At 38.1% G+C, this 25,017-nt stretch overlaps 1 protein-coding gene across 1 annotated transcript in view; it reads left to right on the forward strand.

Moving 5' to 3' along the window:
- Positions 1-22,751, forward strand: part of LOC106974675 (zinc finger protein 82 homolog) — a 65,880-nt gene extending 43,129 nt beyond the window's left edge. The window contains exons 6-9 of the mRNA XM_015071958.3: positions 2,698-2,961; positions 11,688-11,863; positions 13,441-13,533; positions 20,597-22,751. Of these exons, the coding sequence (XP_014927444.2) occupies positions 2,698-2,961; positions 11,688-11,863; positions 13,441-13,533; positions 20,597-21,954 (1,891 nt within the window). The 3' untranslated portion in view covers positions 21,955-22,751. The remainder of the gene's footprint in view (positions 1-2,697; positions 2,962-11,687; positions 11,864-13,440; positions 13,534-20,596) is intronic.
- The last annotated feature ends 2,266 nt before the right edge of the window (positions 22,752-25,017 follow it).

A 25,017-nucleotide genomic window follows, 5' to 3' on the forward strand; every position in this document is an offset into this window, starting at 1 on the left:
TCTTTCAGTCTTGATTGGGTACCTGCACCTCTTGGAGGGACACAGGAATTTTGATCACAAACCTCATCTATAAGATAAGAAATGTGGTTTGTTTCTCTTAGTATTAAAATATATGGGAAGCAGAGTGGTAACAATATTTATGATTGAACACAAAGTATGGCCAGTTATCAGCCCTCTCCAGTGAATCTCCAAAGAAGGGAGGATGATTTAAATAGCTCTAAATGGACAGTATGCTATGTTAGCTCAGAAATCAATTGCTGAAATCCACCACCATCAACCTAAAATCCCCAGTCCCAAGCTAAAGAATTTTCTATCTTCCTCAGTGACATCATACCACCCATGCCTGATTACATATATACAGAACTTTACTCTGCACTCATATTCCTGAGTAGATTGAGATTACGTGTTTGTTTATGAATCACCTGGCCAGGAATGGTACTTAGGCTGAGAAATTAGTTTTATCAGAGGAAAAATATCTGGTCCTTATAAGAGCAGAGGTATCAAATTATTTTTTATTCATATTGGTATACCTCCATCAGAGGAGAAACACAGGTAAGAAAGCAGCTGGTTTCCTAGGGGCACCTGGGTGGCTCAGTCAGTTAAGCATCTTATTTCGGCTCAGGTCATGATCTCACAGTTCGTGGGTTTGAGGCCCTGCGTTGGGCTCTGTGCTGACAGCTCAGAACCTGGAGTCTGCTTTGGATTCTGTGTCTCCCTCTCTCTCTGCCTGTACCTCACTTGTGCTCTCTCTCTCTCTCTCTGTGTCTCAAAAAATAAATAAATAAATGTTAAAGGAAAAAAAAAGCAGCTGGTTTCCTGAACAGAAAAATAGGAAAATTCTTTCATAAGTTAAGTTGGATTTATCTTCTAGGCTCACAAGAAAACACAAATTTTCTACTTATGTGTTGAAGCACATAAAACAAGGTATGTATTGGTTGGTTGAAGAAAATGTCATCTGATACTTGCAGGAAACCCCGTATTTCCTTTAGGAGAAATGGTTTGCTAATTCAGTGTTTGCAATAACTTTATAGAACTACTGTGAATAATGGGAATTTACTGTATTTTAAGCTCTGCAAGCCATTCAGTCTGCATAACTAGTCAATCCTGCCCTTGTAGCTTAAATGCAGCCATAGACAATGAATAAATGAACATGGCTATGTTCCAGTAAAACTATTTATAGACACTGAAGTTTGAAATGCATGAGTTTTTACACATCACAAAATATTCTTTTTTTCCGATTTTTTAAAACCATTTTAAAGATAGATATTATTCTTTACTCACTAGCCATATACGTGGCAGGCCAGATTTGTAATTTGTCAACCCCTGCTTTAGAATAACTACAATCTAAAATTTTATTTACTAGTTTTATTTTTAGTAATAATATTGGCATCACAATTTTAAACTATTTTATGGCCATTCTAGACTACTGCAACTATATAAATATGTTAATATTACTAGGAACCAGGATTTCTAGAGAGAGATTATTAGAGGAAAAAAACAAATATAAAAGGTAAGAATAAAACCTTGTAACATTACATTTGAATTAGTAATGTCAGCATGAATGAATGCTTTGAGTCTTAAGTTTCTTGCCTTCCTTTAACAAAGAGAAGAGTGTCTGATCTAGAACCCAAGATATTTGACTCCCTAATCCTGGGTTGTCTGCTCTAGCCATAGTGCTTCTCTTTTAGGTAAAGATGTTTTTTTCTTTTAACATTTATTTTTGAGAGAGATCAAGCATGAGCAGGGGAGGGGCAGAGAGAGAGAGAGGAAGAGACAGAGAATCCCAAGCAGGCTCAGCACTGTCAGCACAGAGCCCAATGTGGGGCTCCATCTCACAAACCGAGAGATCATGACTTGCGTCAAGAGTCAGATGCTTAACTGAGCCACTCAGGGGCCCCAAGATGTTTTTTCTTAGTCTGGGCCTTCTTAAATCCTCCCAACAAAATCCCCTTAACATTAAGAGGAACAGCCTATTCTGGAAATCTGGGGAAGGAGCAAATAAACTATTCCAGGACAGGATTTTCCTTTGAAATCTTATGTTTAAATCTATGTTTATTTACATTCTCCATAATAAACCTGTGATTAAATGTAAATACACAATTTTCCAGAAAAATCAGGTTTTTTTCACCAAATGCTTCAGTAAAGATGATGCTTCTTGAAAATGCAACATTACTTTCTCATTTCAAAATTGAGGAGAGTGAGGCTTTTGGTCTCATCCAATCATTCCACATCGTCACAGTCCCGCAGGAACACACCAGAAGCGCGCGCGCGCGCGCACACACACACACACACACACACACACACACACACACGCCACAATCAGGCACACACTGAGGGACTCCCATCCAAGGTCTGCAGGGAAGGCCTGGGGAAAACGTATCTATCAGAACCGTGCCACCTAAATGTTCAGAGTCAATTACAGACACGTTCACAGACCCATTACCTCGCAGGCCAACACAACATTCTTAGTCCTGTACAGTCTGACACACAATCCAGTCAAAATCTCCCTCACAAACCACATTCCGGTCCTCGCAGTAGCACTTCACAAACACAAACCAGCCACACCCAATGAGAAAGTCGTACCCAGAACCACTCCAAAAATAGACACACAGTGCCATCGAGTAGGCGGTAGGGAGAGTCACATTTATGCATATCCCCCCTTTAATACGCCGGTTGTTGGTGCCCGCCGCGCTCCAGGACCTGCCGGGACTTTCTTGGGACAAAGAGCCGGGAACGCCGCCCGCTCAGGAGCCCGCCTAGATCTCCGCCTCACGCGGCGAGCGGGCGTGGTGGAAGCTCCGCTCCCCTAGGCTGGCGGCGCCGGCGCACTCAGTGCCTACAGAGCGAGCTCCCAGCAGCCTCCGCGCGCGGCCCGTTAAGCCCCGGGGGCTGTGTACTTGCAGGTTCCGTCCCATCCTCGCTTACACTGAGCATCACCGTGAGGCAGGTGCGACACCCAAGGTGAGCAGTCCCGGTTCAGAGGGTCGGAAAGACGTTGCCGCCTGGCCTGGAGATTAGGAGACAGAAGGGAGGCGCTGCAGTACCGCAGAGTGTGGCGAGCCTCTCACCTCAGGCCCGAGTGTGCGTGAGAACGGCAGTGGTGTGTGTGGTTGTGTATCTGGGTGACCGTGGGCGTGACGGGGCCCGAGTGTGGCATCAGGACTGTGTGTGGCTGTGAGGTCGGAACTAGTGGGTGATGGCATTTGTGTGGCTGAATTGGATGCAGATCCTCTTGTGTGACGGAAGGTTGCGTGACCGTGGACTATGTGACTCCGACCCTGGTGTCGCAGCTGATCTTCTGCCCTCTAGCCGCACGCGCCCAGCGGCAGAGAAAAAGCTCCCAGACAGATAGCTGAGCGCCAGCGAAAAGGCTCATACCCGATCTTGGGATAAGAATGTTGGAAAAGAACGTGCTTCGCAGGCAGGTTCCTGGGGGTACCCCCACCCACTACATCTTCGGATGCGCGCGCGGACACACACACACACACACACACACACACACACACACACACACACACACACAGCTCTGAGGGGTCCAGCTGCAGGTTTCAGAACCACCGAGTTTCTTCCGGGAAACTGCCCAGAAGTACGATTCCCGCCGCCCGCCTCCCACAACCGTGACCCTGGCCTTTTTCTAATACTAGGAAGGGTCAACAATATTCTCCCTCTTTACTCGGTTTATGTGTGGGTGGTTGGTGGGGACAGATGGGGTCGTGGTGTGCCCTAATTTAGCTGGGCTGGGCTCCAAGAAAGGCCTGTTGTCCTAAGATTCCCTTCTTCCTCAATCTTGTCAAACCCTAAGGAAAGGGCTCTGAGGAGGAGGAGGAGAAGGAATGCTCTTGTCCATTTTAAAAAGTTAAGGTCAAGGTGAGTGGGTATTTCCTCATATAATATGAAATGCATTTTTATTTTTTAGGGCATGGGAACATTTGCTTCCTTTTTAAATTTCCTGTCGATTGAGTTAATACTTAGGCTACCTACCTAGTGCCTATATGCACTTGTCCATTTGACAGATACTTCCCATTACTTCTATGAGCTTTCTTTTTAAGTGTAAAGCTCTTAGAACAGCTCCTGACACTTGATAAGTATTTAATAAACATTAGATATTTGTTAATGTGATTTTGGGCAATTCCCCACCCACCTCCAATAGATCAGGAAAAATGAAAATACCAAGCTAACTGTGATGGGGATTTCCTAGTTAAAAAAAAAAAAATGAGATGCTCAAATGGTCTAGAACAGAAATTCTTTTTTTTTTTTAACGTTTATTTATTTTTGAGATAGAGAGAGACAGAGCATGAACGGAGGAGGGGCAGAGAGAGAGGGAGACACAGAATCTGAAACAGGCTCCAGGCTCTGAGCTGTCAGCACAGAGCCCGACGCGGGGCTCGAACTCACGGACTGCGAGATCATGACCTGAGCCGAAGTCGGACGCTTAACCGACTGAGCCACCCAGGTGCCCCTAGAACAGAAATTCTTAACCAGAGGTAATTTAAATCCATTTGGAGCTTTCAGGGAACCAGAAACTCCTTGAAGTTGTATTTAAGTTGTAGATATTTGTTAATATTTCATTTCTATGGGGAGGAAGTCCATAATTTAATGAGATTTTCAAACATGATCCTAAAAAGATTTAGATCTACTGGCCTAGAGTCAAAGACTAATATCTGAGAATGTACTTTGAGATAACAAATAAAATTAGTGTCTAACAATAGGAAATTCTTAAGTCACACTCCATCCCTGTGATGCAATTTTATGTCATTAAACATGTGAATCATGAGAAGGAAAAAATTGAAAAAAATTTTTAAAGTCTATTTATTTATTTTTGAAAGAGAGAGATAATGGAGAGAGAGAATCCCAAGCAGTGGAGCCTGACATGGTGCTTCCGAACCATGAGATCATGACCTGAGCTGAAGTCAAGAGTTGGATGCTCAACTTACTGAGCCACCCAGGTGCCCTGTAAATGATAAATTTTAAGCAATAGTCATAGTTTTGAACAAGATGACTCAGGAAAATTTTAATTACAGATGAATCCCTTTTAGTAAACTAGGGATTTGTAGAAATTTTGCAAGGATTATATCTAATGTGAAACTATAATTAGTTATGCAGTGGAGAAAGGCAGAGAGAAAGCCTCTATCGTGTACCAAATACTCCTGTCTGCTTTGGTGTATTTTTACTGAATTTAAGAATGCTGCTTACCGTGGGGTGCCTGGGTGGCTCAGTTGGTTAAGCTTCTGACTTCTGCTCAGGTTATGATCTTGAGGTTTGTGAGTTTGAGCCCCGTGTCCGGCTCTGTGCTGACAGCTTGGAGCCTGCAGCCTGCTTCGAATTCTGTGTCTCCCTCTCTCTCTGTCCCTCCCCTGCTCATACTCTGTCTCTCTCTGTCTCTCAAAAATAAATAAATGTTAAAAAAAATAAAAAAGAATGCTGCTTACCTTGATTGTGTTCAGTCACAGAATAAGGTGAAGGCAGCACCTTGTTTTGGTGAAGAACAGTAAAAAAACTGATGAGTGTTATTTATTTCTGCCATACTGATTTTTTTTTTTTTGAGGAACTCACTCATTTCACAGTCCTATAGACTCCTTTCTCTTAACAACTAAAAGGTAGTTCCTCTCCTCAACTCTTTTTTATTTTGTTTGAAAATAGTTTTTGTTTCTGATGATAGAATTAATGCACGTTTATTATAAACAAGAAAAATATGCAGACCTAAGGAAATTATAAAAAAGAACATTTAATTTGTTCATAGTCCCATCATACAGAGTTAATGAATATTAGTACTTTGATGTTTGTTTTTCCAAATCTTTTTTCTGTGCGCTTGTGTACATATGTTCATTTCGTAAAATAGAATTACAAAAATTGATTATTTAAGGAGATACTCTCCAACATTTTGAAAAGAAATCCAGCGCAGTCATAAGATTTATTATATTGCTGTTTGTACAGAGTAAAGGAGAGTACAGTGGCTTCCCTCTAACCTGAAATTTTTTTCAAGACTTTATACCTTTTAGGATTATGGAAACATTTATCAGGGCAACAAATATCAAATAAGATATCTTTTCAGAATTGAGGTGTTTGGGTTTTTTTTTGTTTTTTTTTTTTGTGGTTCAAGGTTGCTCCTAAGTAGAGATTTGTAATAACAGTGGAACGTGGTAGTAATGATAAATAATTCAGGCATGTTATACAGAAGAACTTGATCAAATGTTTTTAATGTGTTAATGTGTTCAATATGATACCTTATCAAATTTCTTGAGTTTTATGATGCCAAGTGGTGTTTCTTTGGAACTGCTAGGAATAGAGAGCAAAAGGGACTTTGTTCTACTTCTTGATTTTTATGAATCTTTTTTGCTAATATTATTTATTAAGAAGAATTACATTCTCAAACAGTTCTAAAATTTACTAATGTTGTAAGAAAGAGGAGTCCTGAAAATCTCACTATAAGAGAAAGGAGAAAGGGCATCCTAGTATTAAAATTATTAAAGGGACGCTTGGGTGGCTCAGTTGGTTAAGCATCCAACTCTCAATTTCGGCTCAGGTCATGATCTCATGGTTCATGGGTTCAAGCCCTGCATCAGGCTCTGCGCTCACAGTGTGGAGCCTGCTTGGGATTCTCTGTCTCCCTCTGTCTCTGCCCCTCCCTTGTTCATGCTCACTCTCAAAAATAAAATTAAATTAAAAGTAAAATTATTAAAGATAATTTACCAAATAATTAAAATGCTTTTACTAAAGATACTTTTTTAAACACATGGAATAATGGGCATGTAATTTTTTCATTTTATTTATTGCTTGTAATAAGGTATTTTAAGTGCTTTATATGTATTATATTATTTAACCTTCACAATAACCTTATAAGGTATATACTGTTACTATTCTCCAGTTTATCTAAGAGGAAGCAGTGGCACTGAAAACTAACATGCCTGAAGTCTCCCAGTTGATAACATCAAACCTCAGATTCATATTCTGGATCCTGACAACAAAGCCTGTGTTCTTCATATGTGAGAGTCAGTCACCTCCCACCATTGTGGATATTCTTTTTGGTTTGCCTATTGCACTTGAAAGTTTATCATGGATATCTTTCTTCATGAATTAATATGAACCAGTACCATTATTATTAATAATTACATAATATGCCATCATATTGTAGAACCTAATTTATTTAGCTGGTTGCCTTACTGTTAGGTTTTCTGACTTTTGGTTAGAAAGTACTCCTTGATGAACTTCCTTGTATATATCTCCTTGTATACTTCTATAAAAATTTTCCAGGGATAAATTCCTAGAAATGGAATTTCTAGGTTGAATTATTAGACATTTTATAAAGTACTCACAATATGCCTGATCCTATGCTAGTACTCTGAGGGTGAAAGAGTGACTAAAATGACAAGTTGATTTTTTTTTAATATGAAATTTATTGTCAAATTGGTTTCCATACAACACCCAGTGCTCATCCCAACAGGTGTCCTCCTCAGTACCCATCACCCACCCTCCCCTCCCTCCCACCCCCCATCAACCTTCAGTTTGTTCTCAGTTTTTAATTGTCTCTTATGTTTTGGCTCCCTCCCTCTCTAACCTTTTTTTTTTTTCCCCCTTCCCCTCCCTTATGGTCTTCTGTTAAGTTTCTCAGGATCCACATAACAGGGTTGATTCTTAAATTATTATCTATCAACATAGATAAAACTGTATAGGAATTAGACTAAGTGTGATAAAGGTCACTGAAGAAGTTAGCTTGGGAATTCCTGGGAAGAAGATACATTATCTGATTATAGCAAGCTTTATCAGGTTGTAACCAAAAAATGCCAAATCCAGAGGATTTCTGTATAGGTAAATGGACTGTATGTAAGAGGTGTTATGCCTTATGGTTTTTATTCTCATGATGTTGATGCAAAGTGAGACCAACAGGGCAAAAGATTCAGCACCTCTTTGGAGGGCATCATGGCTAAAATGACTGGTTCAGAAGCAAGATCAATGCATTAGTACAGAAGTTAAGAAAGGCAGCAGCAGAGAAACAAGGCATTAGATGGGGGGTGTTTAACCATTTTTTTTCTAGGCAAAACTTCAACATACATGAACAAACTTACAAATCATAGAGTTGGGTCAGCTATTGGGAGCTAGAAGAAAAATATATAGTAGCTTTTTTCCTCCAAGTTCAAGAGGTGACTGCTTCAGAAGTGAGTCTTTTTCACCTATTTGAAGAAAAGCTTCCCATTTACAAAATTTCAAAAATATCTTTCCAGAGTATATATTGCCATATAAAATTATGAAGTAAATATAAGCAAAAAGAAGAAAATTAAGATCAAAATGGGGAAATTAGCAATCTTTGCAGATCTTTTTTTTTTTTTTTTTAAATTTTAGAGAGAGAGTGTGTGAACACAAGCAGGGGAGAGGGAGGCAAAGGGAAAGAAAGAGAATCTTAAGCAGGCTCCATGCTCAGCACGGAGTCCAACAGGATTGATCTCACGACCCTTGGATCATGACCTAACCCGAAATCAAGAGTCAGATGCTTAATTATACTTTACTAATGTATTCATAATGTCCATTTTATTTTATTTTATTGAAGAATATTTTATCTTGAATATTTTGTATGTCCTTATATATTTTTAAAAGCTTAGATTTTGTGATTATCATGCACATGCACAAATATATATATCTTTTTTGCCCTGCTAAAACAGGATCACAGTACTCACAACTGTTGTCACCTGCATTCTTCACTCAGCAGCATGTAGTAAACATATTTCCATCTTTCCAATTAAAAGTCTGTATTATCATTTTTAAGTGACAAGCTTTTTCATTCTGTGGGTGCTTTATAATTTATTTAATCTATTTTCTAATGAAGGATTTTTAGATTCTTTCCTGCTTTTTTCCACTATAAATAATGTCTGTCACTACATTCTTACATCTTGTACATATATACAATTATTTTCTTTAATCCCCAGAGTAGAATTTCTGAGTCAGAAGATTTGCATGGTTTAAATGCTGCTTGGACATAATTTTTTTTAGTGAATGTTTACTTTTAAGAGAGATAGAGATGAGTTGGGGAGGGACAGAGAGAGAGGGAGACACAGAATCTGAAGCAGGCTCCAGGCTCTGAGCTGCCAGCACAGAGCCAGACGCGGGGCTCGAACTCACAAACCACAAGATCATGACCTGAGCTGAAGTCAGATGCTTAACCTACTGAGCCACCCAGGTGCTCCCTGCTTGGACATAATTTTAAATTTACACAATCTGCAGGTTAGAGTATTCATTTCCTTACAAACTTGCTAATATGGGCATAAGTACTCCCAAAGTGAGATTTAATGTCTTTTGGTGGTTTCACATGTTATTTCTATTTTTTTAGGTTTATTTATTTATTTTGAGAGAGAAGGAAAGAGAGAGAGAAAGCATGAGCGGGGGAGAGGCAGAGAGAGAGGGAAAGAGAAGGAATCTCAAGCAGGCTCGGCACTGTCAGCGCCGAGCCCAACTTGGGGCTGGAACTCACAAACCGTGAGATCATGGCCTGAACCAAACAAAATCAAGAGCTGGATGCTTAACCCACTGAGCCACCCAGGAGCCCCGTTATTTCTATTTTTTAATGAGTCCTGCATGCTCATGTTTCTCCCATTGGAACAAGAAATTCTGGGTTTCAGAGACCAGAACTAGAGTTGATTAAGAGCTGACTTTGGTTAGAAAAATGAGGAATCCAAATTCAGCTTTGCTACTTAACTGAATTTCTGCAAGTGGTTTTACTTTTATTGCAAATATTCTGGTCCATTGCATAGATAATTATTATACTACATAGCAATCCTAAGGATCCACTTAATGTATATAAAATGCCTATCCTATGGAAGTCTTTGAAATAGTTATGTGTTGTCTACCTGTTGAGAGCATGTATCCACACCTTTTCAGCCTAGGTTGTAAGAAAGAGAATGGTAAATAAAGACATGTAGGAAAGCAGTGTGGTTGATTCTGATGGAAAAAAGTGATGAGCCCAGAAGATTCTGGAAGTTATTGTACAGGCTGGCAGGCTGGTAGGGTTGCCAGTGCAGCAGTTTAACAGTGGTTAATGACTGCCAGGGTTGGGACTTAGGAATTTCTCTCTTTGTATCTGATGAATCCAAGCAAGCCTGCAAAGCTTTGAAAGATATTCTTGTTTAGATGATGTGGCCCTTTATCAGCCCTGGAATTTTCGAGGAGGGATTAGATTTTCCAGATGCCCTCAAATCTCCCTCAGTGTGTGTGTGAGAGAGAGAGAGAGAGAGAGAGAGAGAGAGAGAGAGAGAGAGAGAGAGAAGTTCAAGGGAGGGGAAAAGGACATTAACTCCAGCCATTTAGTGAGTTCTGAGGACTATCTCATCTCATGGCTTTCTTTTCTTCCCCCTAGCTCTGGCCTCTGTGAACCCTCCAGGCAAGTAAACTCCAAGGAAGACTGACCAGTTCTTGAGTTTCTAAACCATGGCCCATGTAAGTTACTGTTTCTTTCTCCTGAAAATACAGTCATGTTAATGTCCTATGAACATTTCTTTATCCTGAAACTTCCTACCTATCAGAGTCCCATCTAGGAATCTTCTCCCAGTCCTCCAAATCCAGTGAGGGATGAGGCTATTTAGCACAACACCTGTCCTATGAGTCCTCTTTTCGCCAGTCATTATTCGTGTATTCATTGAAAAAAAAAAATCATTTAGCATCTCCTATGTGTGCTCAATCTTTTGCTAAGAGCTGCAGTGGGGCAGAAATGAAATCGCTTGAGGGGGATGTTTGACCATCTTTGTGAGTTGATGAAAGAGGATGAGCCCATTTGACTACTCATGGGGAAACTGAATGTTTCTGGATTTGAGTTTTCCAAGTATGTAAGATAAGATTTGCTGTTGGTTGGCCTCAGCCTCAACATATGGTGAGCTCACTTGCTTTGTGAGGCTTTTAGGATGGGGTACAGATATAATTGGGTCTTGCATGCAAAGAGATCAAGGACCTTCCCTAGGAATCCCTAAGAGTTGTATACTAGGATCAGGGTTCCATTTGTAGTTGAACAGGATATGCTGGTCTAGAATGACATCTCTGTGATTCTGGATCACCAGTATCCAGAATCTACATCCATATCCTCTAAGTCAGGAACAAGGAATGTATACAGTGAGTGATGGAAAATGATAAGTAGGAAAATCATGCAGATACATAGTTTATAGACCTTAACAACTGAGGAGAACCTTAAATATTTTGTATAGACCAAAATGGAAGAATGATTAAGTCTCATATAGCCCTCACATAGACTATTATACAATTTTTTAGACTTCATTAAAGAATCTGTCATAAATGGAAAAATGCTTATGATATGATCTGATTCAATGATGAACTTGGAATAAATTATTCATATCCTTTTCTAACATAGAAATATTATAAGGAAACTTTTTAAAAATCTGTTCTTTAAAGGGAAAGGGTGGAAGAACTACATTTCTTGAGACTTTATGAGGGAGACATGTAACAGGCACAGGCTTATATACAATATTTCATTTAATTGGAAAACTGATTTTTTTCTTTCCCAGACATGTTTGGATGATCAAGATACGCCAGAGTATTCAAGAGGCTGCACCTATAGCAACAGGATTCTTCAAGAGCACATAGGCATGCTGCTTCAGGCACACTCATTTCCTAACTCACTATATTAAAGGCTTCCAGCCCAAGCCTTTTTGTTTGCCATATGGTCCATTTCCTGCAGTATCTCTTCCATCTTAAAACAAATTTTCTTTAATTTCAATTGTATTATATGGTTTGTCATTGCAGAGATCACTGATGTTCAGTGATGTGTCCATAGTCTTCTCTCAGGAGGAGTGGGAATACCTGGACCTGGAACAGAGGGACTTGTACAGAGATGTAATGTTGGAGAATTACAGCAACTTGGTCTCCCTGGGTAAGGTCATCCGCCTGTAGACATGTTTTCTGTAATTTCTGCTTTTTTCTCTGGAAATTTCAGTAATATCTTTCAAGAAGCTATCTAAATTTCTGCTCCCTGTTCTCAGGTAAATGGTTTGAACTTTATTTGTTTGAAAGTGAACACCTCTGTTAGGCATATTCATCTTCCTTATTCTTTTTTTTTTTTTTAATGTGCCATCTTCCTCATTCTTAAGTGGCCTTTAGGCCTTCCTTATTGATGAAAAAAGGGTGGATTTGAATACAGTCTTACTAGTGTCAAAGAAATCAGGTTTCCAGGGTACCTGGGTGGCTGAGTCATTCAAGTGTCTTACTCTTGATTTCTGCTCAGGTCATGATATCACGGTTCGTGAGTTCAAGCCCCATGCTGTTATTGCGGAGCCTGCTTGGGATTCTCTCTCTCCCTTTCTCTCTCTGCCCCCCACCCCCACCCCGCTTGTGTATGCATGCTGTCTCTCTTCCAAAATAAATAAATAAACTTAAAAAAAAAAAATCAGGTTTCACTTTGTATGTGAACTCAGAATTGCTATAGGTGTTTTGTTATTTGTTGGTATACCTGTTAGGAAAATAGCTAGACCATGTATCTTGGTTTTAATCTACCAAAAGAACAGATAATATTTGTAGTGTTAAGTTGGATCAACAGGATTTATTTACAATTCAAGACAACTCATTCCTTTTGTTAATAAACATATTCACTTTTACCTACTTTCATGATTAAAAATTAAAAATCCAAGAACTTTGCATTTAACATTATATTAATATCATAAGAAATAACAATAAATGATTCTGGAAACTTCTTGTTTTCCCCTCAGCAAAATAACAATGACAATAAATAATAATAGCTAATAAAATACATTCGACCCTTGAACAACATAGGAGTTAGGGATGCCAATCCCCTATGCAGTCAAAAATCTGCATGTAACTTTTGACTCCCCAAAGCTTAACTAATAGCCTACTATTGATCACAAGTTTTACTGATAACATAAAGTTGATTAACACATATTTTGTATGTTATATGTATTGTATACTGTATTCTTAAAATAAAGTAAGCTAGAGGAAAAAAATGTTAAGAAAAGCATAAAGAAGAGAAAATACATTTACAGTACTTATTTATCAAAAAAAATCCACATATATGTGGACTGTTGCAGTTCAAACCTGCATTGTTCAAGGGACAACTGTGTATATAGTGCTTAGTACATAGCCTAGGCAGTGTTTAGATATAGGTATATGTTAATATAACTGTCACAACAATTGTGTATGAAGGGTACAATTACTATTCTTAAAACTAGGATGTGGCAGAGACAGGATTTGAACTTGGGCAGTCTGTGCTCTCAACCACTTGCCTCAAGGATTACTTGTATGAATATAAATTAATCTATTTATTATGTAACCTTAATATGAATGTTTTCTAGCTATCTTGCCCTTCTTTGTTCTAAAGGCTTTATCAATTACCATCTGACCTGTAGTTTATTAAGAAGGTAGCCAAGATTGAATCAAAGTAACTTTGAATTTATTTTTTATTTCCATATCACCTTACATTTCATTTCTTCTAATCAGGATGCTTCATTTCTAAGCCAGATGTGATTTCCTTGTTGGAGCAAGGAAAAGAGCCCTGGAAAGTTGTGAGGAAAGGAAGGAGACGATACGCAGGTGAGTGAGCCCCAATTAAGCAGGGGGAAGCCATCACCAGAGGAAACCACACAACTAGTTAGGGAAGAGGCACACTCTACTGCTGTTGTTTAGAAAGTCCTCTTTAAAGATCCAAGGCCTGGGGTGCCTGGCTGACTTAGTCAGTAGAGCATATGACTCTTGATCTTGCAGTTGTAAGTTTGAGCCCCACATTGGGTGTAGAGATTACTTAAAAATAAAGTCTTTAAAAAAATTAAAAAATTAAGGTCTAGGGCCTGAAAGAAAAAGGTCTAAGACCTGAGGAGCAAGTTAAGGTCTTAGCAGGGGATACGTATAGAACTATTTATTTATCCATTTACCACTCTTTTGTTGTTGTTGCTGTTGTTCTTTCAAATTTTCCTCCTCTTTGAAGGGGAGAGGTGCTCTCTTTGTTCCCTGTTGACAACCATTCTATCTATATTTTGATTCAGCTGCTTTCTTCTTTTGTATTTATAAATAGTAGATAGTTAGACTAACTGACTGATTGACTTATCTACCTACCTCTGAGCTGGGCACTGTGCTAGACACTATCAATATAGTAGTAAATAAAGCCAATAGAGTCTCTGTCCCCCATGGAATTTACCTTGTAATAAGAGACACATAGTAACTATAAATAAATAGGAAATACAATTTTAGGGGGCACCAGGGCGGCTCAGTTAAGTGTCCGACTCTTGATTTCAGCCTCATGATTTCAGACTCTTGATTTCAGTCATGATCTCACGGTTCATGGGTTTGAGCCCCGTATCTGCCAACACAGAGCCTGCTTGGGATTCTTTCTGCCCCTCCCCCACTTGCATACACATGTCCAGTCTCTCTCAAAATAAATAAATAAACTTTAAAAAAATAATAAAGATAGATAACTTCAGGTAATAAGAGAGTACTATGAAGTAAAGTAAGCAAAGTAAGAGAATAGAAAATGGTGTAGGATGGAAAGCTACTTTAGGAATGGTCTGAGAAAACTTTTTTGGGGAAATAAAAGACTATAAAAAGAATATACTTGACATTCTAAGAATACATATATGTTTTATCAGCAATCACAGTTTTATATGAATTACTCGAAGATAGATCCTTAGATCGTAGAATTTCATTCTCTGCTTTTTTCCCTGTGTATATATATATCTACCTTCATATCAGGAAGAAACATGAATGTGATAGACTATAGGAAGAATGATCCCTTGGTTTAGCTTCCACCTCTGTGCTATTTTAATCTCTCTTTGAATGTCTTTAAAAAAGATCCTCAACATTCTTTATATAGAGAGGTATATGTTGTCATTCTGTATTTTGCTGTCTGTACATTCAGGTCTGGCTGAGGAGACTCATTTTAGGCTAAAAGTTCTTGTTGTAACAGGGCCATTTCAGTGCCTACACTATCTATAATGTTATATCTTCTGACTCACTCTCCACCACAGGAAGGAAAAACATGCTTTTTGTCCCAATCCTAACTTATTTTCTTTTTCATACTTAGGTAATTAAATGACATTTACAGTTATTAATGCTGAAAAAAAAAACAATGAAATGCAGAGTTTCCAAATGAGTAAGATAATGTAAGTTTAATCAGGAAGTATTCAGCCAAAATGACAACTCTTGACTCAAAATTAGACATCTTAAACAAGATCATTTTTTTCTTTCATTTTCTTTTCTTGCTTTGTTTCTTTCTTCCTTCAAGTAACTTTTATTGAAGTATAACTTGCATACAGAAGAGCAGATAAATGAGAGAAGGCTTTTTTGAGGAAGTGATATTTGAGGAGAGATGTGAGGCTCAAGCCATGTGATTCTCTAGGGCAAGAGCATTCTGAGCCAACAGAAAAGGCCTAAGGAGGAAGATAGCTTTGCATGTTTGAGGAGTAAAAAGAAGGCCAATATGGCTAGAGGAGGAGGAAGGGAAAAGAAAGTAACAAAAGATGAGATCAGAGTTAGGCAAAGGTCAAGTAATATAATCATTAAGAGAAATTGGAAGCTATAGCCTGCTATATAATCTAAAATGATCCCTCTGGAATGCAAACTGGTGCAGCCGCTCTGGAAAACAGTGTGGAGGTTCCTCAAAAAATTAAAAATAGACCTACCCTATGACCCAGCAGTAGCACTGCTAGGAATTTACCCAAGGGATACAGGAGTACTGATGCCTAGGGGCACTTGTACCCCAATGTTTATAGCAGCACTCTCAACAATAGCCAAATTATGGAAAGAGCCTAAATGTCCATCAACTAATGAATGGATAAAGAAATTGTGGTTTATATACACAATGAAGTACTACATGGCAATGAGAAAGAATGAAATATGGCCCTTTGTAGCAACATGGATGGAACTGGAGAGTGTTATGCTAAGTGAAATAAGCCATACAGAGAATGACAGATACCATATGTTTTCATTCTTATGTGGATCCTGAGAAACTTAACAGGAACCCATGGGGGAGGGGAAGGAAAAAAAAAAAGAGAGAGAGAGAGAGTGGTTAGAGTGGGAGAGAGCCAAAGCATAAGAGACTCTTAAAAACTGAGAACAAACTGAGGGCTGATGAGGGGTGGGAAGGAGGGGGGGGGTGGGTGATGGGTATTGAAGAGGGCATCTTTTGGGATGAGCACTGGGTGTTGTAGGAAACCAATTTGACAATAAATTTAATATATTTAAATTAAAAATAAAATAAAATAATCCCTCTGGTTGAGTATGTAAGCAGGAAGGACCAGTATGGAGGCAATTTCAGCTGTTTGGACTAGAAGTAATGGTGGTTTGGATAAGAATGGCAACAGTAAGAAAAAACAAAAAAAGAATGGCAACAGTAGGAGGTAATAAGAAGCTCTTAGACTTGTGATATGTTTGAAGGTAATGCCAAAAAGAACATGCTGATAGGATCATAAGTGGATTAAGTGGGAAAGATCTATCAAAGGAAGAGATAAGTGTGTTAGCTGGGTAAATAGAAGCACAATTTACTGAAGTGGGGAAGATAAGAAGAGCCGGTTGGAAGGTGGACATTGAATTCTGTTTTGGATATTTTTAACTCTGAGATATGTTTCTCTTTGAGATGTTGATTAGGCAGCTGAATAACCTGGAGCTCAGGGAGAGATTATGGTCTATTGTACATCTGGGAGTCTGTGGTTCAAATTTAAATCCATGGGTCTGAACTGGATCATTTAAGGAAGACATGCTTGAAGGAAGAAAGCAGACAAGGGAAACTGGCCTGAGGATTGATTCATGGGGCACTTCACCATTTAGACCTTTGAAAGAGGTATAGCAAAGGAGATAGAGAAGGAACAGCCACTGACATAAAAACAAATGTTTCAAAATGAGAGTAGACAGTGGAGATGGAGAATTCATCCCAGGTTCTGGCAAGTGATTTCAGTGAAGTCTGGGTGAAAACATGATTGAAATGACATAACGAGAGAAGGGCAGGTGAGGCAGTGATGAGAATCAGTATAAGAATTCTTGAGAGGAATTGTGTATGAAAGGAAGTTGGGAAATGACATTCATAGTTACACTGGGGATATGAGTTATAAGCAGTGTATTTTGTGATATATTAGAACATGTTTGTGTGTTCATGAGAATGAATGATTCTGTAGGTGGGGGAAACTGATGCAATAGAGAAAGAAGATAATTGTGGAAGCTGTGTCCTTGAGGTGGGAGTGGAGGAAAGGGCATAAGATCCAGAGAATAAGGTATAAAAAAGAAAACAATGTAGTTATGAAGGCAGGTTGGTCAGAGGTGGTGGAGAGAAGATAGCATATTCTGTTGTTGCTATTTTCTCAGTGAAGTAAGAAGATAGTCATGAATAGAATGTGAAGATTATTCAATATTAGCATTCAGTGTGGACTTATTCAGAATGTATTTAAAATTGATTCTCAGAAGTACAGTTTCTTGGATGTCAGGCTTTTATTAAACTTAAATGTAATTATTATATATAGAGAGAGAAAGTTCTTATAGTTTTCTGTATTCTCATTAGCAGTCTTTAATATATTGAATAGAAATCCTTTGGTTGAATAGAATTGGGACTGGTATTTGGTTTGTTAATTCATAAAAATGGGTTAGATATTTTATTTTTTTAATGTTTATTTATTTTTGAGAGAGAAAGAGAGAAAGTGCAGGGTAAGGAGGGACAGAGAGAGATAGGGACAGAGGATCTGAAGCAGGCTCTGTGCTGACAGCAGAGAGCACGATGTGGTGCTTAAACCCGTGAACTGTGAGATCTTGACCTAGGCTGGTCAGATAGATCCTCAACCAAATGATCTGCTCAGACGCCCCTAGAGATTTTATATATATATATCATAAAAGTATTTTAACTCTCAACATGAAAATGTATCTTTATTTATTAATTCAGTTGAGATATGTCTAAGCCTGCCTTTCTAATGTGTCTCATCATATTTAATTTTTCATCTAAACCACATACATAATGCATAGTTTATTATTTCTAGTTAAAAAGAATTTTTTTTAAACAAATCTAATATATTGTAATTGAAATTAAATCAGTGGTCACTTCAAGAGTGTGGGGTGGGATCAACTAGGGAAGAGTACAAAAGAGCTTTCTGGAGGATAGACTTTTTTTTTTTAACTTTATTTATTTATTTTGAGAGAGAAAGCATGAGTAGGGGAGGAGCACAGAGACAGTAAGAGACTCTCAAGGCAGAGCCCGATGTAAGGCTCAAACTCACAAACCCTGAGATCATGACCTGAGCTGAAGTTGGACGCTTAACTGACTGAGCCTCCAGGTGTCCTAGTTTTAATTTTTTTTAAATAGAACAAGAGCCAGACTTGAAGTGTGAGTGCAGACTATTTCTTGATTGTCATGTTTTCCCCCATCTTTTACTCTAACTCCTCCAACAATTTTTGAAAGCTGTGATTTTTTTAACAATATGTATTTACGATCAGTTTTTCCAAAGTGTTCAATTTCATTTTCATAGAGTCAGTGTCTTCTCATAGTTGTTCATGAGTTTATTATTTAATTAAATTAGATACCTTAAGGGAAAAAGTGAAACTGGCCTAAACTTGTTTGGAATAAACACTCCCTTGTAAAGCAGAAGTACTTTGTCACCTAGACCTAGGGATGTGACTGTATCCCCAGGACATGACTAGCCACTATTTTCTCTCTCATGCCCTAGCCCCCATGTCCATTGCCTGCTGTGGAGGCAGACAGGAGTAGTTGCTATCTGGCCTGAGAAAATCTGCAGGATTCAATATACATGGCCACTTTGAAGATAGTATTTATCCTGTTGTCACCCATTGTCATCCATACCTGCTCAGCTTCTCAGCATGAACATACACTTGGTAGGCCATTCTCACCTTGTACAGAGTAATCTCCATCTTGTGATTTTGCATGTCATTTCTTTAGAAAATCTAATGCCAAATGCTTCGTATTTCAGAGTTTTCCTTCATAAAGGTTATGTATATATTTTCAGTTTACTACCTGACTAGAATCTTCTTTTCTGCATTATATTTTATTGTTAAACATATATATTAAAGCTATTAGTTTTTGTATTTTGATTTTATATCCCACTACCCTACCTAAATTCTGTTACCATTTATATTATTTAAACCTTTTAAGTGTTCCAATTATGTAATCATATCATCTGGAAATACAATTTTACCTCCTCTTAAATTTTTCTACTTCTAGCTTTTTTCTGATATTTAAGTGTATTGGCTAATAACTCAAAAGCTGCCTTTAATATATATTTTATCATTTTAGGGAAGTAATCATTTCTATTTTATTGTGCTGTTCCTTTAAATCAGGAATGGTTCCTATTTTAGTTGCCTTTCAGAATCTCTGAAGTTGATCTTGTGGTTCCCCCCAAACCCCGCAGCCCTATTTATTTATTTTTTTTTTAAGTTTATTTTGAGAGAGAGAGAGAAAGAGAGAGCATGCACGCAGGAAGGGGAGAGAGGGAGAGAGAATCCCAAGCCAACTCTGCGCTGTCACCGCAGAGGCTGACCCCACAAGCCTGACCATGTGAGAGATTAGAGACAGAAATATGTTCCAAATGAGTATATAACCATGGGAATTGAAAGAGTAAAACTCATTATGTGCTATGCATGTATTATTTAACAGAGAGTAGAAATTGTTTCTGCCGTTGAAGAAGTTTAGGGGTAAGAAAAGCAGAGAAACAATTGGAAAAATTTATAAGTATATAATTTCAACCCAGATATATGTTGATATGTAATACACATATATTATATGTCAGTGCATAGCCCGATGCGGGGCTTGAACTCATGAACTGGGAGATCATGACCCGAGCCAAAATCAAGAGTCAGATGCTTAACTGACTGAGCAACCTGGGTGCCCCAACAACATAGGTTTAGAGTCAGCCTTAAAGGAATAACTTTTAAACTAAGACCTCAGGATGAGAAGTAACCAGCTATTCAAAGAGCCCAAGCAGATTTGTGGAAAATAGAGCAGACTGAGATGATGTGTTATAGGTTAGTGGAGGTCTTTTAACCACAGCAAGTTTGATTTTATTCTAAGAATAAAGAGAAGTTGTTGAAAAAAGTTAAGGATGAATTCTTAACCTTTCATTTCCATCAGAACTGTGTGGAGAATATTAAATATTGGACTGACCAGGACTGTAGAATCTGATCCAGGTGGTTTAGGTAGTGTCTAAACCTCAATATTTATAACAAGTTCCTGTGACTTCTACTCCACATCTCAGCTTGATACCCACTGACTTACTAATCACCAGCCTCACTTTGTTTCTTCTTTTTTAGTTTATTTATTTGTTTATTTTGAGAGAGAGAGAGAGAGAGAGAGAGAGAGAGAGAGAATCCCAAGCAGGCTCCACTGTCAGCACAGAGCCCCATGCAGGGCTCAATCTCACAAACCATGAGATCATGACCTGAGCCGAAACCAAGAGTCGAACGCTTAATCGACAGAGCCGCCCATGCACCCCACCAGTCTTACTTTCTTAACATGAACTTTCATTTTCCCTGGTGTTACTGTATGCTTTTTTTTCAACTTGCATATTTTCAGAATTTCATTGAGTATTACTTTAGTTGTCTATTATTTCTACTGTAGAAATTTTACTTCTTTTAAAAAAGGAAACTATATGTTTGCTCTCTTATTTTCTTTCAGATTTAGAGACCAGGTATGAGACCAAGAAGTCATCCTCAGAAAATGACATTTATGAAATAAACCTACCTCAGTGGAAGATAATGGAAAGAATTAAAAATCATGGCCTTAAGGGCCTAATTTTAAAAAGTGACTGGGAGTCTAAAAGAAAATTTGAAGGACAGGAGGAATATTTCAGTCAAGTGAAAATTACATCTCAAAAAGTGTCCTCTTATCAAAAACGTACATCTCTAACTCCACATCAGAGAATTCATTTTGTGGAGAAACCCTATGAATGCAAAGAATGTGGAAAGGCCTTTAGAGTACGCCAACAGCTTACTTTTCATCACAGAATTCATACTGGTGAAAAACCCTATGAATGTAAGGAGTGTGGAATGGCCTTTAGACAGACTGCACACCTTACTCGACATCAGAGACTTCATTCTGGTGAAAAACTCTATGAATGTAAAGAATGTGGAGAATCTTTTATGTGTGGCCCAGACCTTAGAGTACATCAGAAAATTCATATTGGCGAAAAGCCCTATGAATGTAAAGAATGCGGGAAAGCCTTCAGAGTGCGAGGACAACTTACTCTCCATCAGAGGATTCATACTGGTGAGAAACCCTATGTATGTACAGAATGTGGAAAGGCCTTTAGACAGTATGCACATCTCACTCGACATCAGAAGCTTAATATTGCTGACAAACTCTATGAATGTAAAGAATGTGGGAAGGCCTTTTTGTGTGGCTCTGGCCTTAGAGTACATCACAAACTTCATACTGGTGAGAAACCCTATGAATGTAAGGAATGTGGGAAAGCTTTCAGAGTGAGACAGCAACTAACACTGCACCAGAGAATTCATACTGGTGAGAAACCCTATGAATGTAAGGAATGTGGAAAGACCTTCAGTCGTGGTTATCATCTTATTCTTCATCACAGAATTCATACTGGTGAGAAACCTTATGAATGTAAGGAATGTTGGAAGGCCTTTAGTCGTTACTCACAACTTATTTCACACCAAAGTATCCATATTGGTGTTAAACCTTATGACTGCAAGGAATGTGGGAAGGCTTTTAGATTGCTCTCACAACTTACACAACATCAGAGTATTCATATTGGTGAGAAACCCTATAAATGTAAGGAATGTGGGAAGGCCTTTAGATTGCGCCAAAAACTTACTTTACATCAGAGCATTCATACTGGTGAAAAACCCTTTGAGTGTAAGGAATGTAGGAAGGCCTTTAGACTTAATTCATCCCTTATTCAGCATCTGAGAATTCATTCTGGTGAGAAACCTTATGAATGTAAGGAATGTAAGAAGGCCTTTAGACAACATTCACACCTTACCCATCATCTAAAAATTCATAATGTAAAAATATAAGATAGTTTTTCAATCCTGTATTGTAGAATACTCTATGAATATAGTAATTAATCCTTTTTGCTTCCTTCATACAGGCAATTGACTTAAGAGGTTTTATATCATTACAAGAATATGTTAATTTAATGTATTCCACCATCACTTAAACCTGATAAACTTTACACTTACTCTAAAAACTAATCCTAATCAGTGTGACAAATGTGGGAGACACTTATCTCTGTCCCATCACTTTCCTACTTGTATTATATTGACAAGATGCTTAACTGCTCTGTGCTATAATTTTTTCATTTGTAAAATGGTAATACAATACTGTGGCAGAATAAAAATTGTTGCAAATTGTTTGACATTCCCCCTTTCCCCCCATCAAAATCTGGAATCCACATCCGTTCTCCTTGAGGATGGGCAGACCAAGACTACTTTGACTAGTAATAGTACTGCTGTGCCAGTTTCCAGGCTTTACTGGTAGATTTTACTTCATCTCTTGGAGTGCTCCTTTAAGCTTAGGCTCTGAATTCTGTTAAAAAGTCTGTCTGCTCTGCTGAAGAGACCACATGGAGAAGCCCTAAGACCACAAAGAAAGGAAGAGGCACCCTTCTGAGCCCAGTCTTCCACACATGCCTACCAAGACACCAGACATTTAAGTGAAATAGTGTTGGATCTTCCAGACCACCCAGCAGCTGAGTACCCACTGAGTGACTTCAGTTGATACCATATAAAACAGATGAATCTATCAACTGAGTCCCTGCCCAAATTCCTGACCCACAAGATCATGAGATATAATAAAATGATTGTTGTTTTAAGCCACTAAATTTTGTTTTATTATTATCATTAGTATTACTCCTTTGAAAATTCATATGAAAGACTATGGGCACAAAGAATATAGAAATGCCTTCCACCAACACTCACCCTTATTTAACTTCAGATAACTTACTCTTTTTAAAATAGTGGAAGTGAGAAATTGTTTTCCAATTTGTTCATAAAAAAGCAGATATTCTACAGTCTACATTCTCTGGCCCAAGTCTAAATTTAACTTAAAATTAACAAAGAATAATGTAAAAAGAAACTTGGGAAATTAAAAATTACTTGTATTATAACTTCTGTATTGATTTTTAAAAATACATTGTAGCCTTTTTTGTGCTCTGGTTGTCCTGTCTTTCATTAGTGAGAATCCCCTCAAATTGGTTCCTATGTCCTTTTGTCATGACAAAAGCTTTTAATAGCTTCCTTTTTTCCTGACCAAATGCACTGGTCAGTTATGAAGCATATTAGGGTACTTATTGATAAATAAAGGGGAAAAGTGGAGCATTTATTTTGTCTTTCCTTTATGACCTATATAAGACAACCAAAAGTTGGTGAAGTAAAGTTCTTTATTATTATTAGAGAACTCTAGTTAATAAAGATCAAAGGAATGACAGAATTTGAAAAATCACTCTTTAATTTCTGAAATACTGGATCTTGGTGGTGATATCAATGGAAGCAAAGATCATTAGTGAAAAAGATTGATAGGAAATTTTTAATGGATCAGAATGACAGAACCTACATTTACATTACATTACATCAACATCTCAATTAGATCAGCCCCACTATGTGCCTCTTGCTTGTGCAGTGGCTATATGTAGTATCATTTGTTAAGTGTTCTTACCCCAAATGTTAACTCAGAAGTAAAAGTGGGTCTCTAAATCTAATTACCAGGTTACAGGAAACTTGGGGAATAAAGGAACAAATTAACGACACAAAGAAGCAAACAACCAAACCCAGAATGTACAAAATTCCACAGAATAAATGGTCTTGGTTCTTAACCAATATAGGTTAAGACAAAAGAATGTTGCAAATTAAAAGAGACTTAAGAGACATATCAATTAAATACAGTGTATGGAATGTATTGGAATCCTTGTTTTAAAATGTACCCAGGATTTGTTTTAATCAATTATGGTACAACATGCAGATACAGAAATGATTGTCATGAAGGAAGAAGTTTAGACTCAAAGATCTCTAAAAACAGGAGGCAACAGCATGCCCACAGGGCCACATGGGGAAATACCCAGTTATGTTGGAAGGCAGAAGTGGGGAAAGGGCAGAGCATGGCACAGAGCCTTTGCTGAGGTTTTCTCCAAAGAATGGGTGACACTGGGTAAGTACACTGAGGAAGTTTGGGAATGGAATGGATAGTGGTTTTTTTTTTTTAATATTTCTTTTTTTTTTTTTAAGTTTATTTATTTTGAGAGAGTGTGTGTGTGCAGGAGGGAGAGAGGGAGAATCCTAAGCTGGCTCCACAATATTACTGTGAGGAGCCTGATGGCAGGGCTCGAACTCATGAACCTGTGAGATCATGACCTGAGCCAAAATCAAGAATCAGATGCTTCACAGACTGAACCATCCAGGTGCTCCTGGACAGTCTTAATAATTTCGGAGGTTCTGAGGTATATGAGTGGTCCCTAGTTGTCTGGTACCTGGCCCTGGGGTGATTTGTGCAGGAGGAATATTGGCTTGGTGTGTGAGAGTTTGATGAAACAGTTGGGGCTTTGGCTTGGTGGGTTTGATCAAAAGAGTTGTTTGCTATCTCTAGGAATTTGCTACCCCTGGGAAGGGCAGTCTCTCCAGGACCAAGTCTCCAAATGCCAGAGCATAATTACAGAAAATAAAATACATTAAATACAATCCTGATTTGGACAAATGAAAACATTGTTTACATTGTTTTGAAAATGTAAATCTAAGTGGATATTAAGTTATATTAAGCAATTATTCATTTTTTAGGCATGATGATGGCATCATCACCAATTATTATGTGTAAGTCCTTATACATTAGAGATTCATACTGAAGTATTCAAGGGTGAAATCACATAATGTCTATGCCTTGCTTTAAAATACCTCAGAAAAAGGGTGCCTTGATGGCTTAGTCAGATGTCTCTTGAGTTTCACTTGAGCCTGCTTAGGATTCTGTCCCTCCACCCCTGCTCACTCACTCTCATAAATAAATAACTAAATAAGTAAATGGAGGGAGGGAGGGTGGCAGGAACAGATGAAATAAGATGGGCAACTGCTAAATGTTGAAGCTGGATAATGGGT

The sequence above is a fragment of the Acinonyx jubatus genome, chromosome E2, assembly GCF_027475565.1.
Source record: "Acinonyx jubatus isolate Ajub_Pintada_27869175 chromosome E2, VMU_Ajub_asm_v1.0, whole genome shotgun sequence".
In the NCBI taxonomy this organism is placed as follows: Eukaryota; Metazoa; Chordata; class Mammalia; order Carnivora; family Felidae; genus Acinonyx; species Acinonyx jubatus.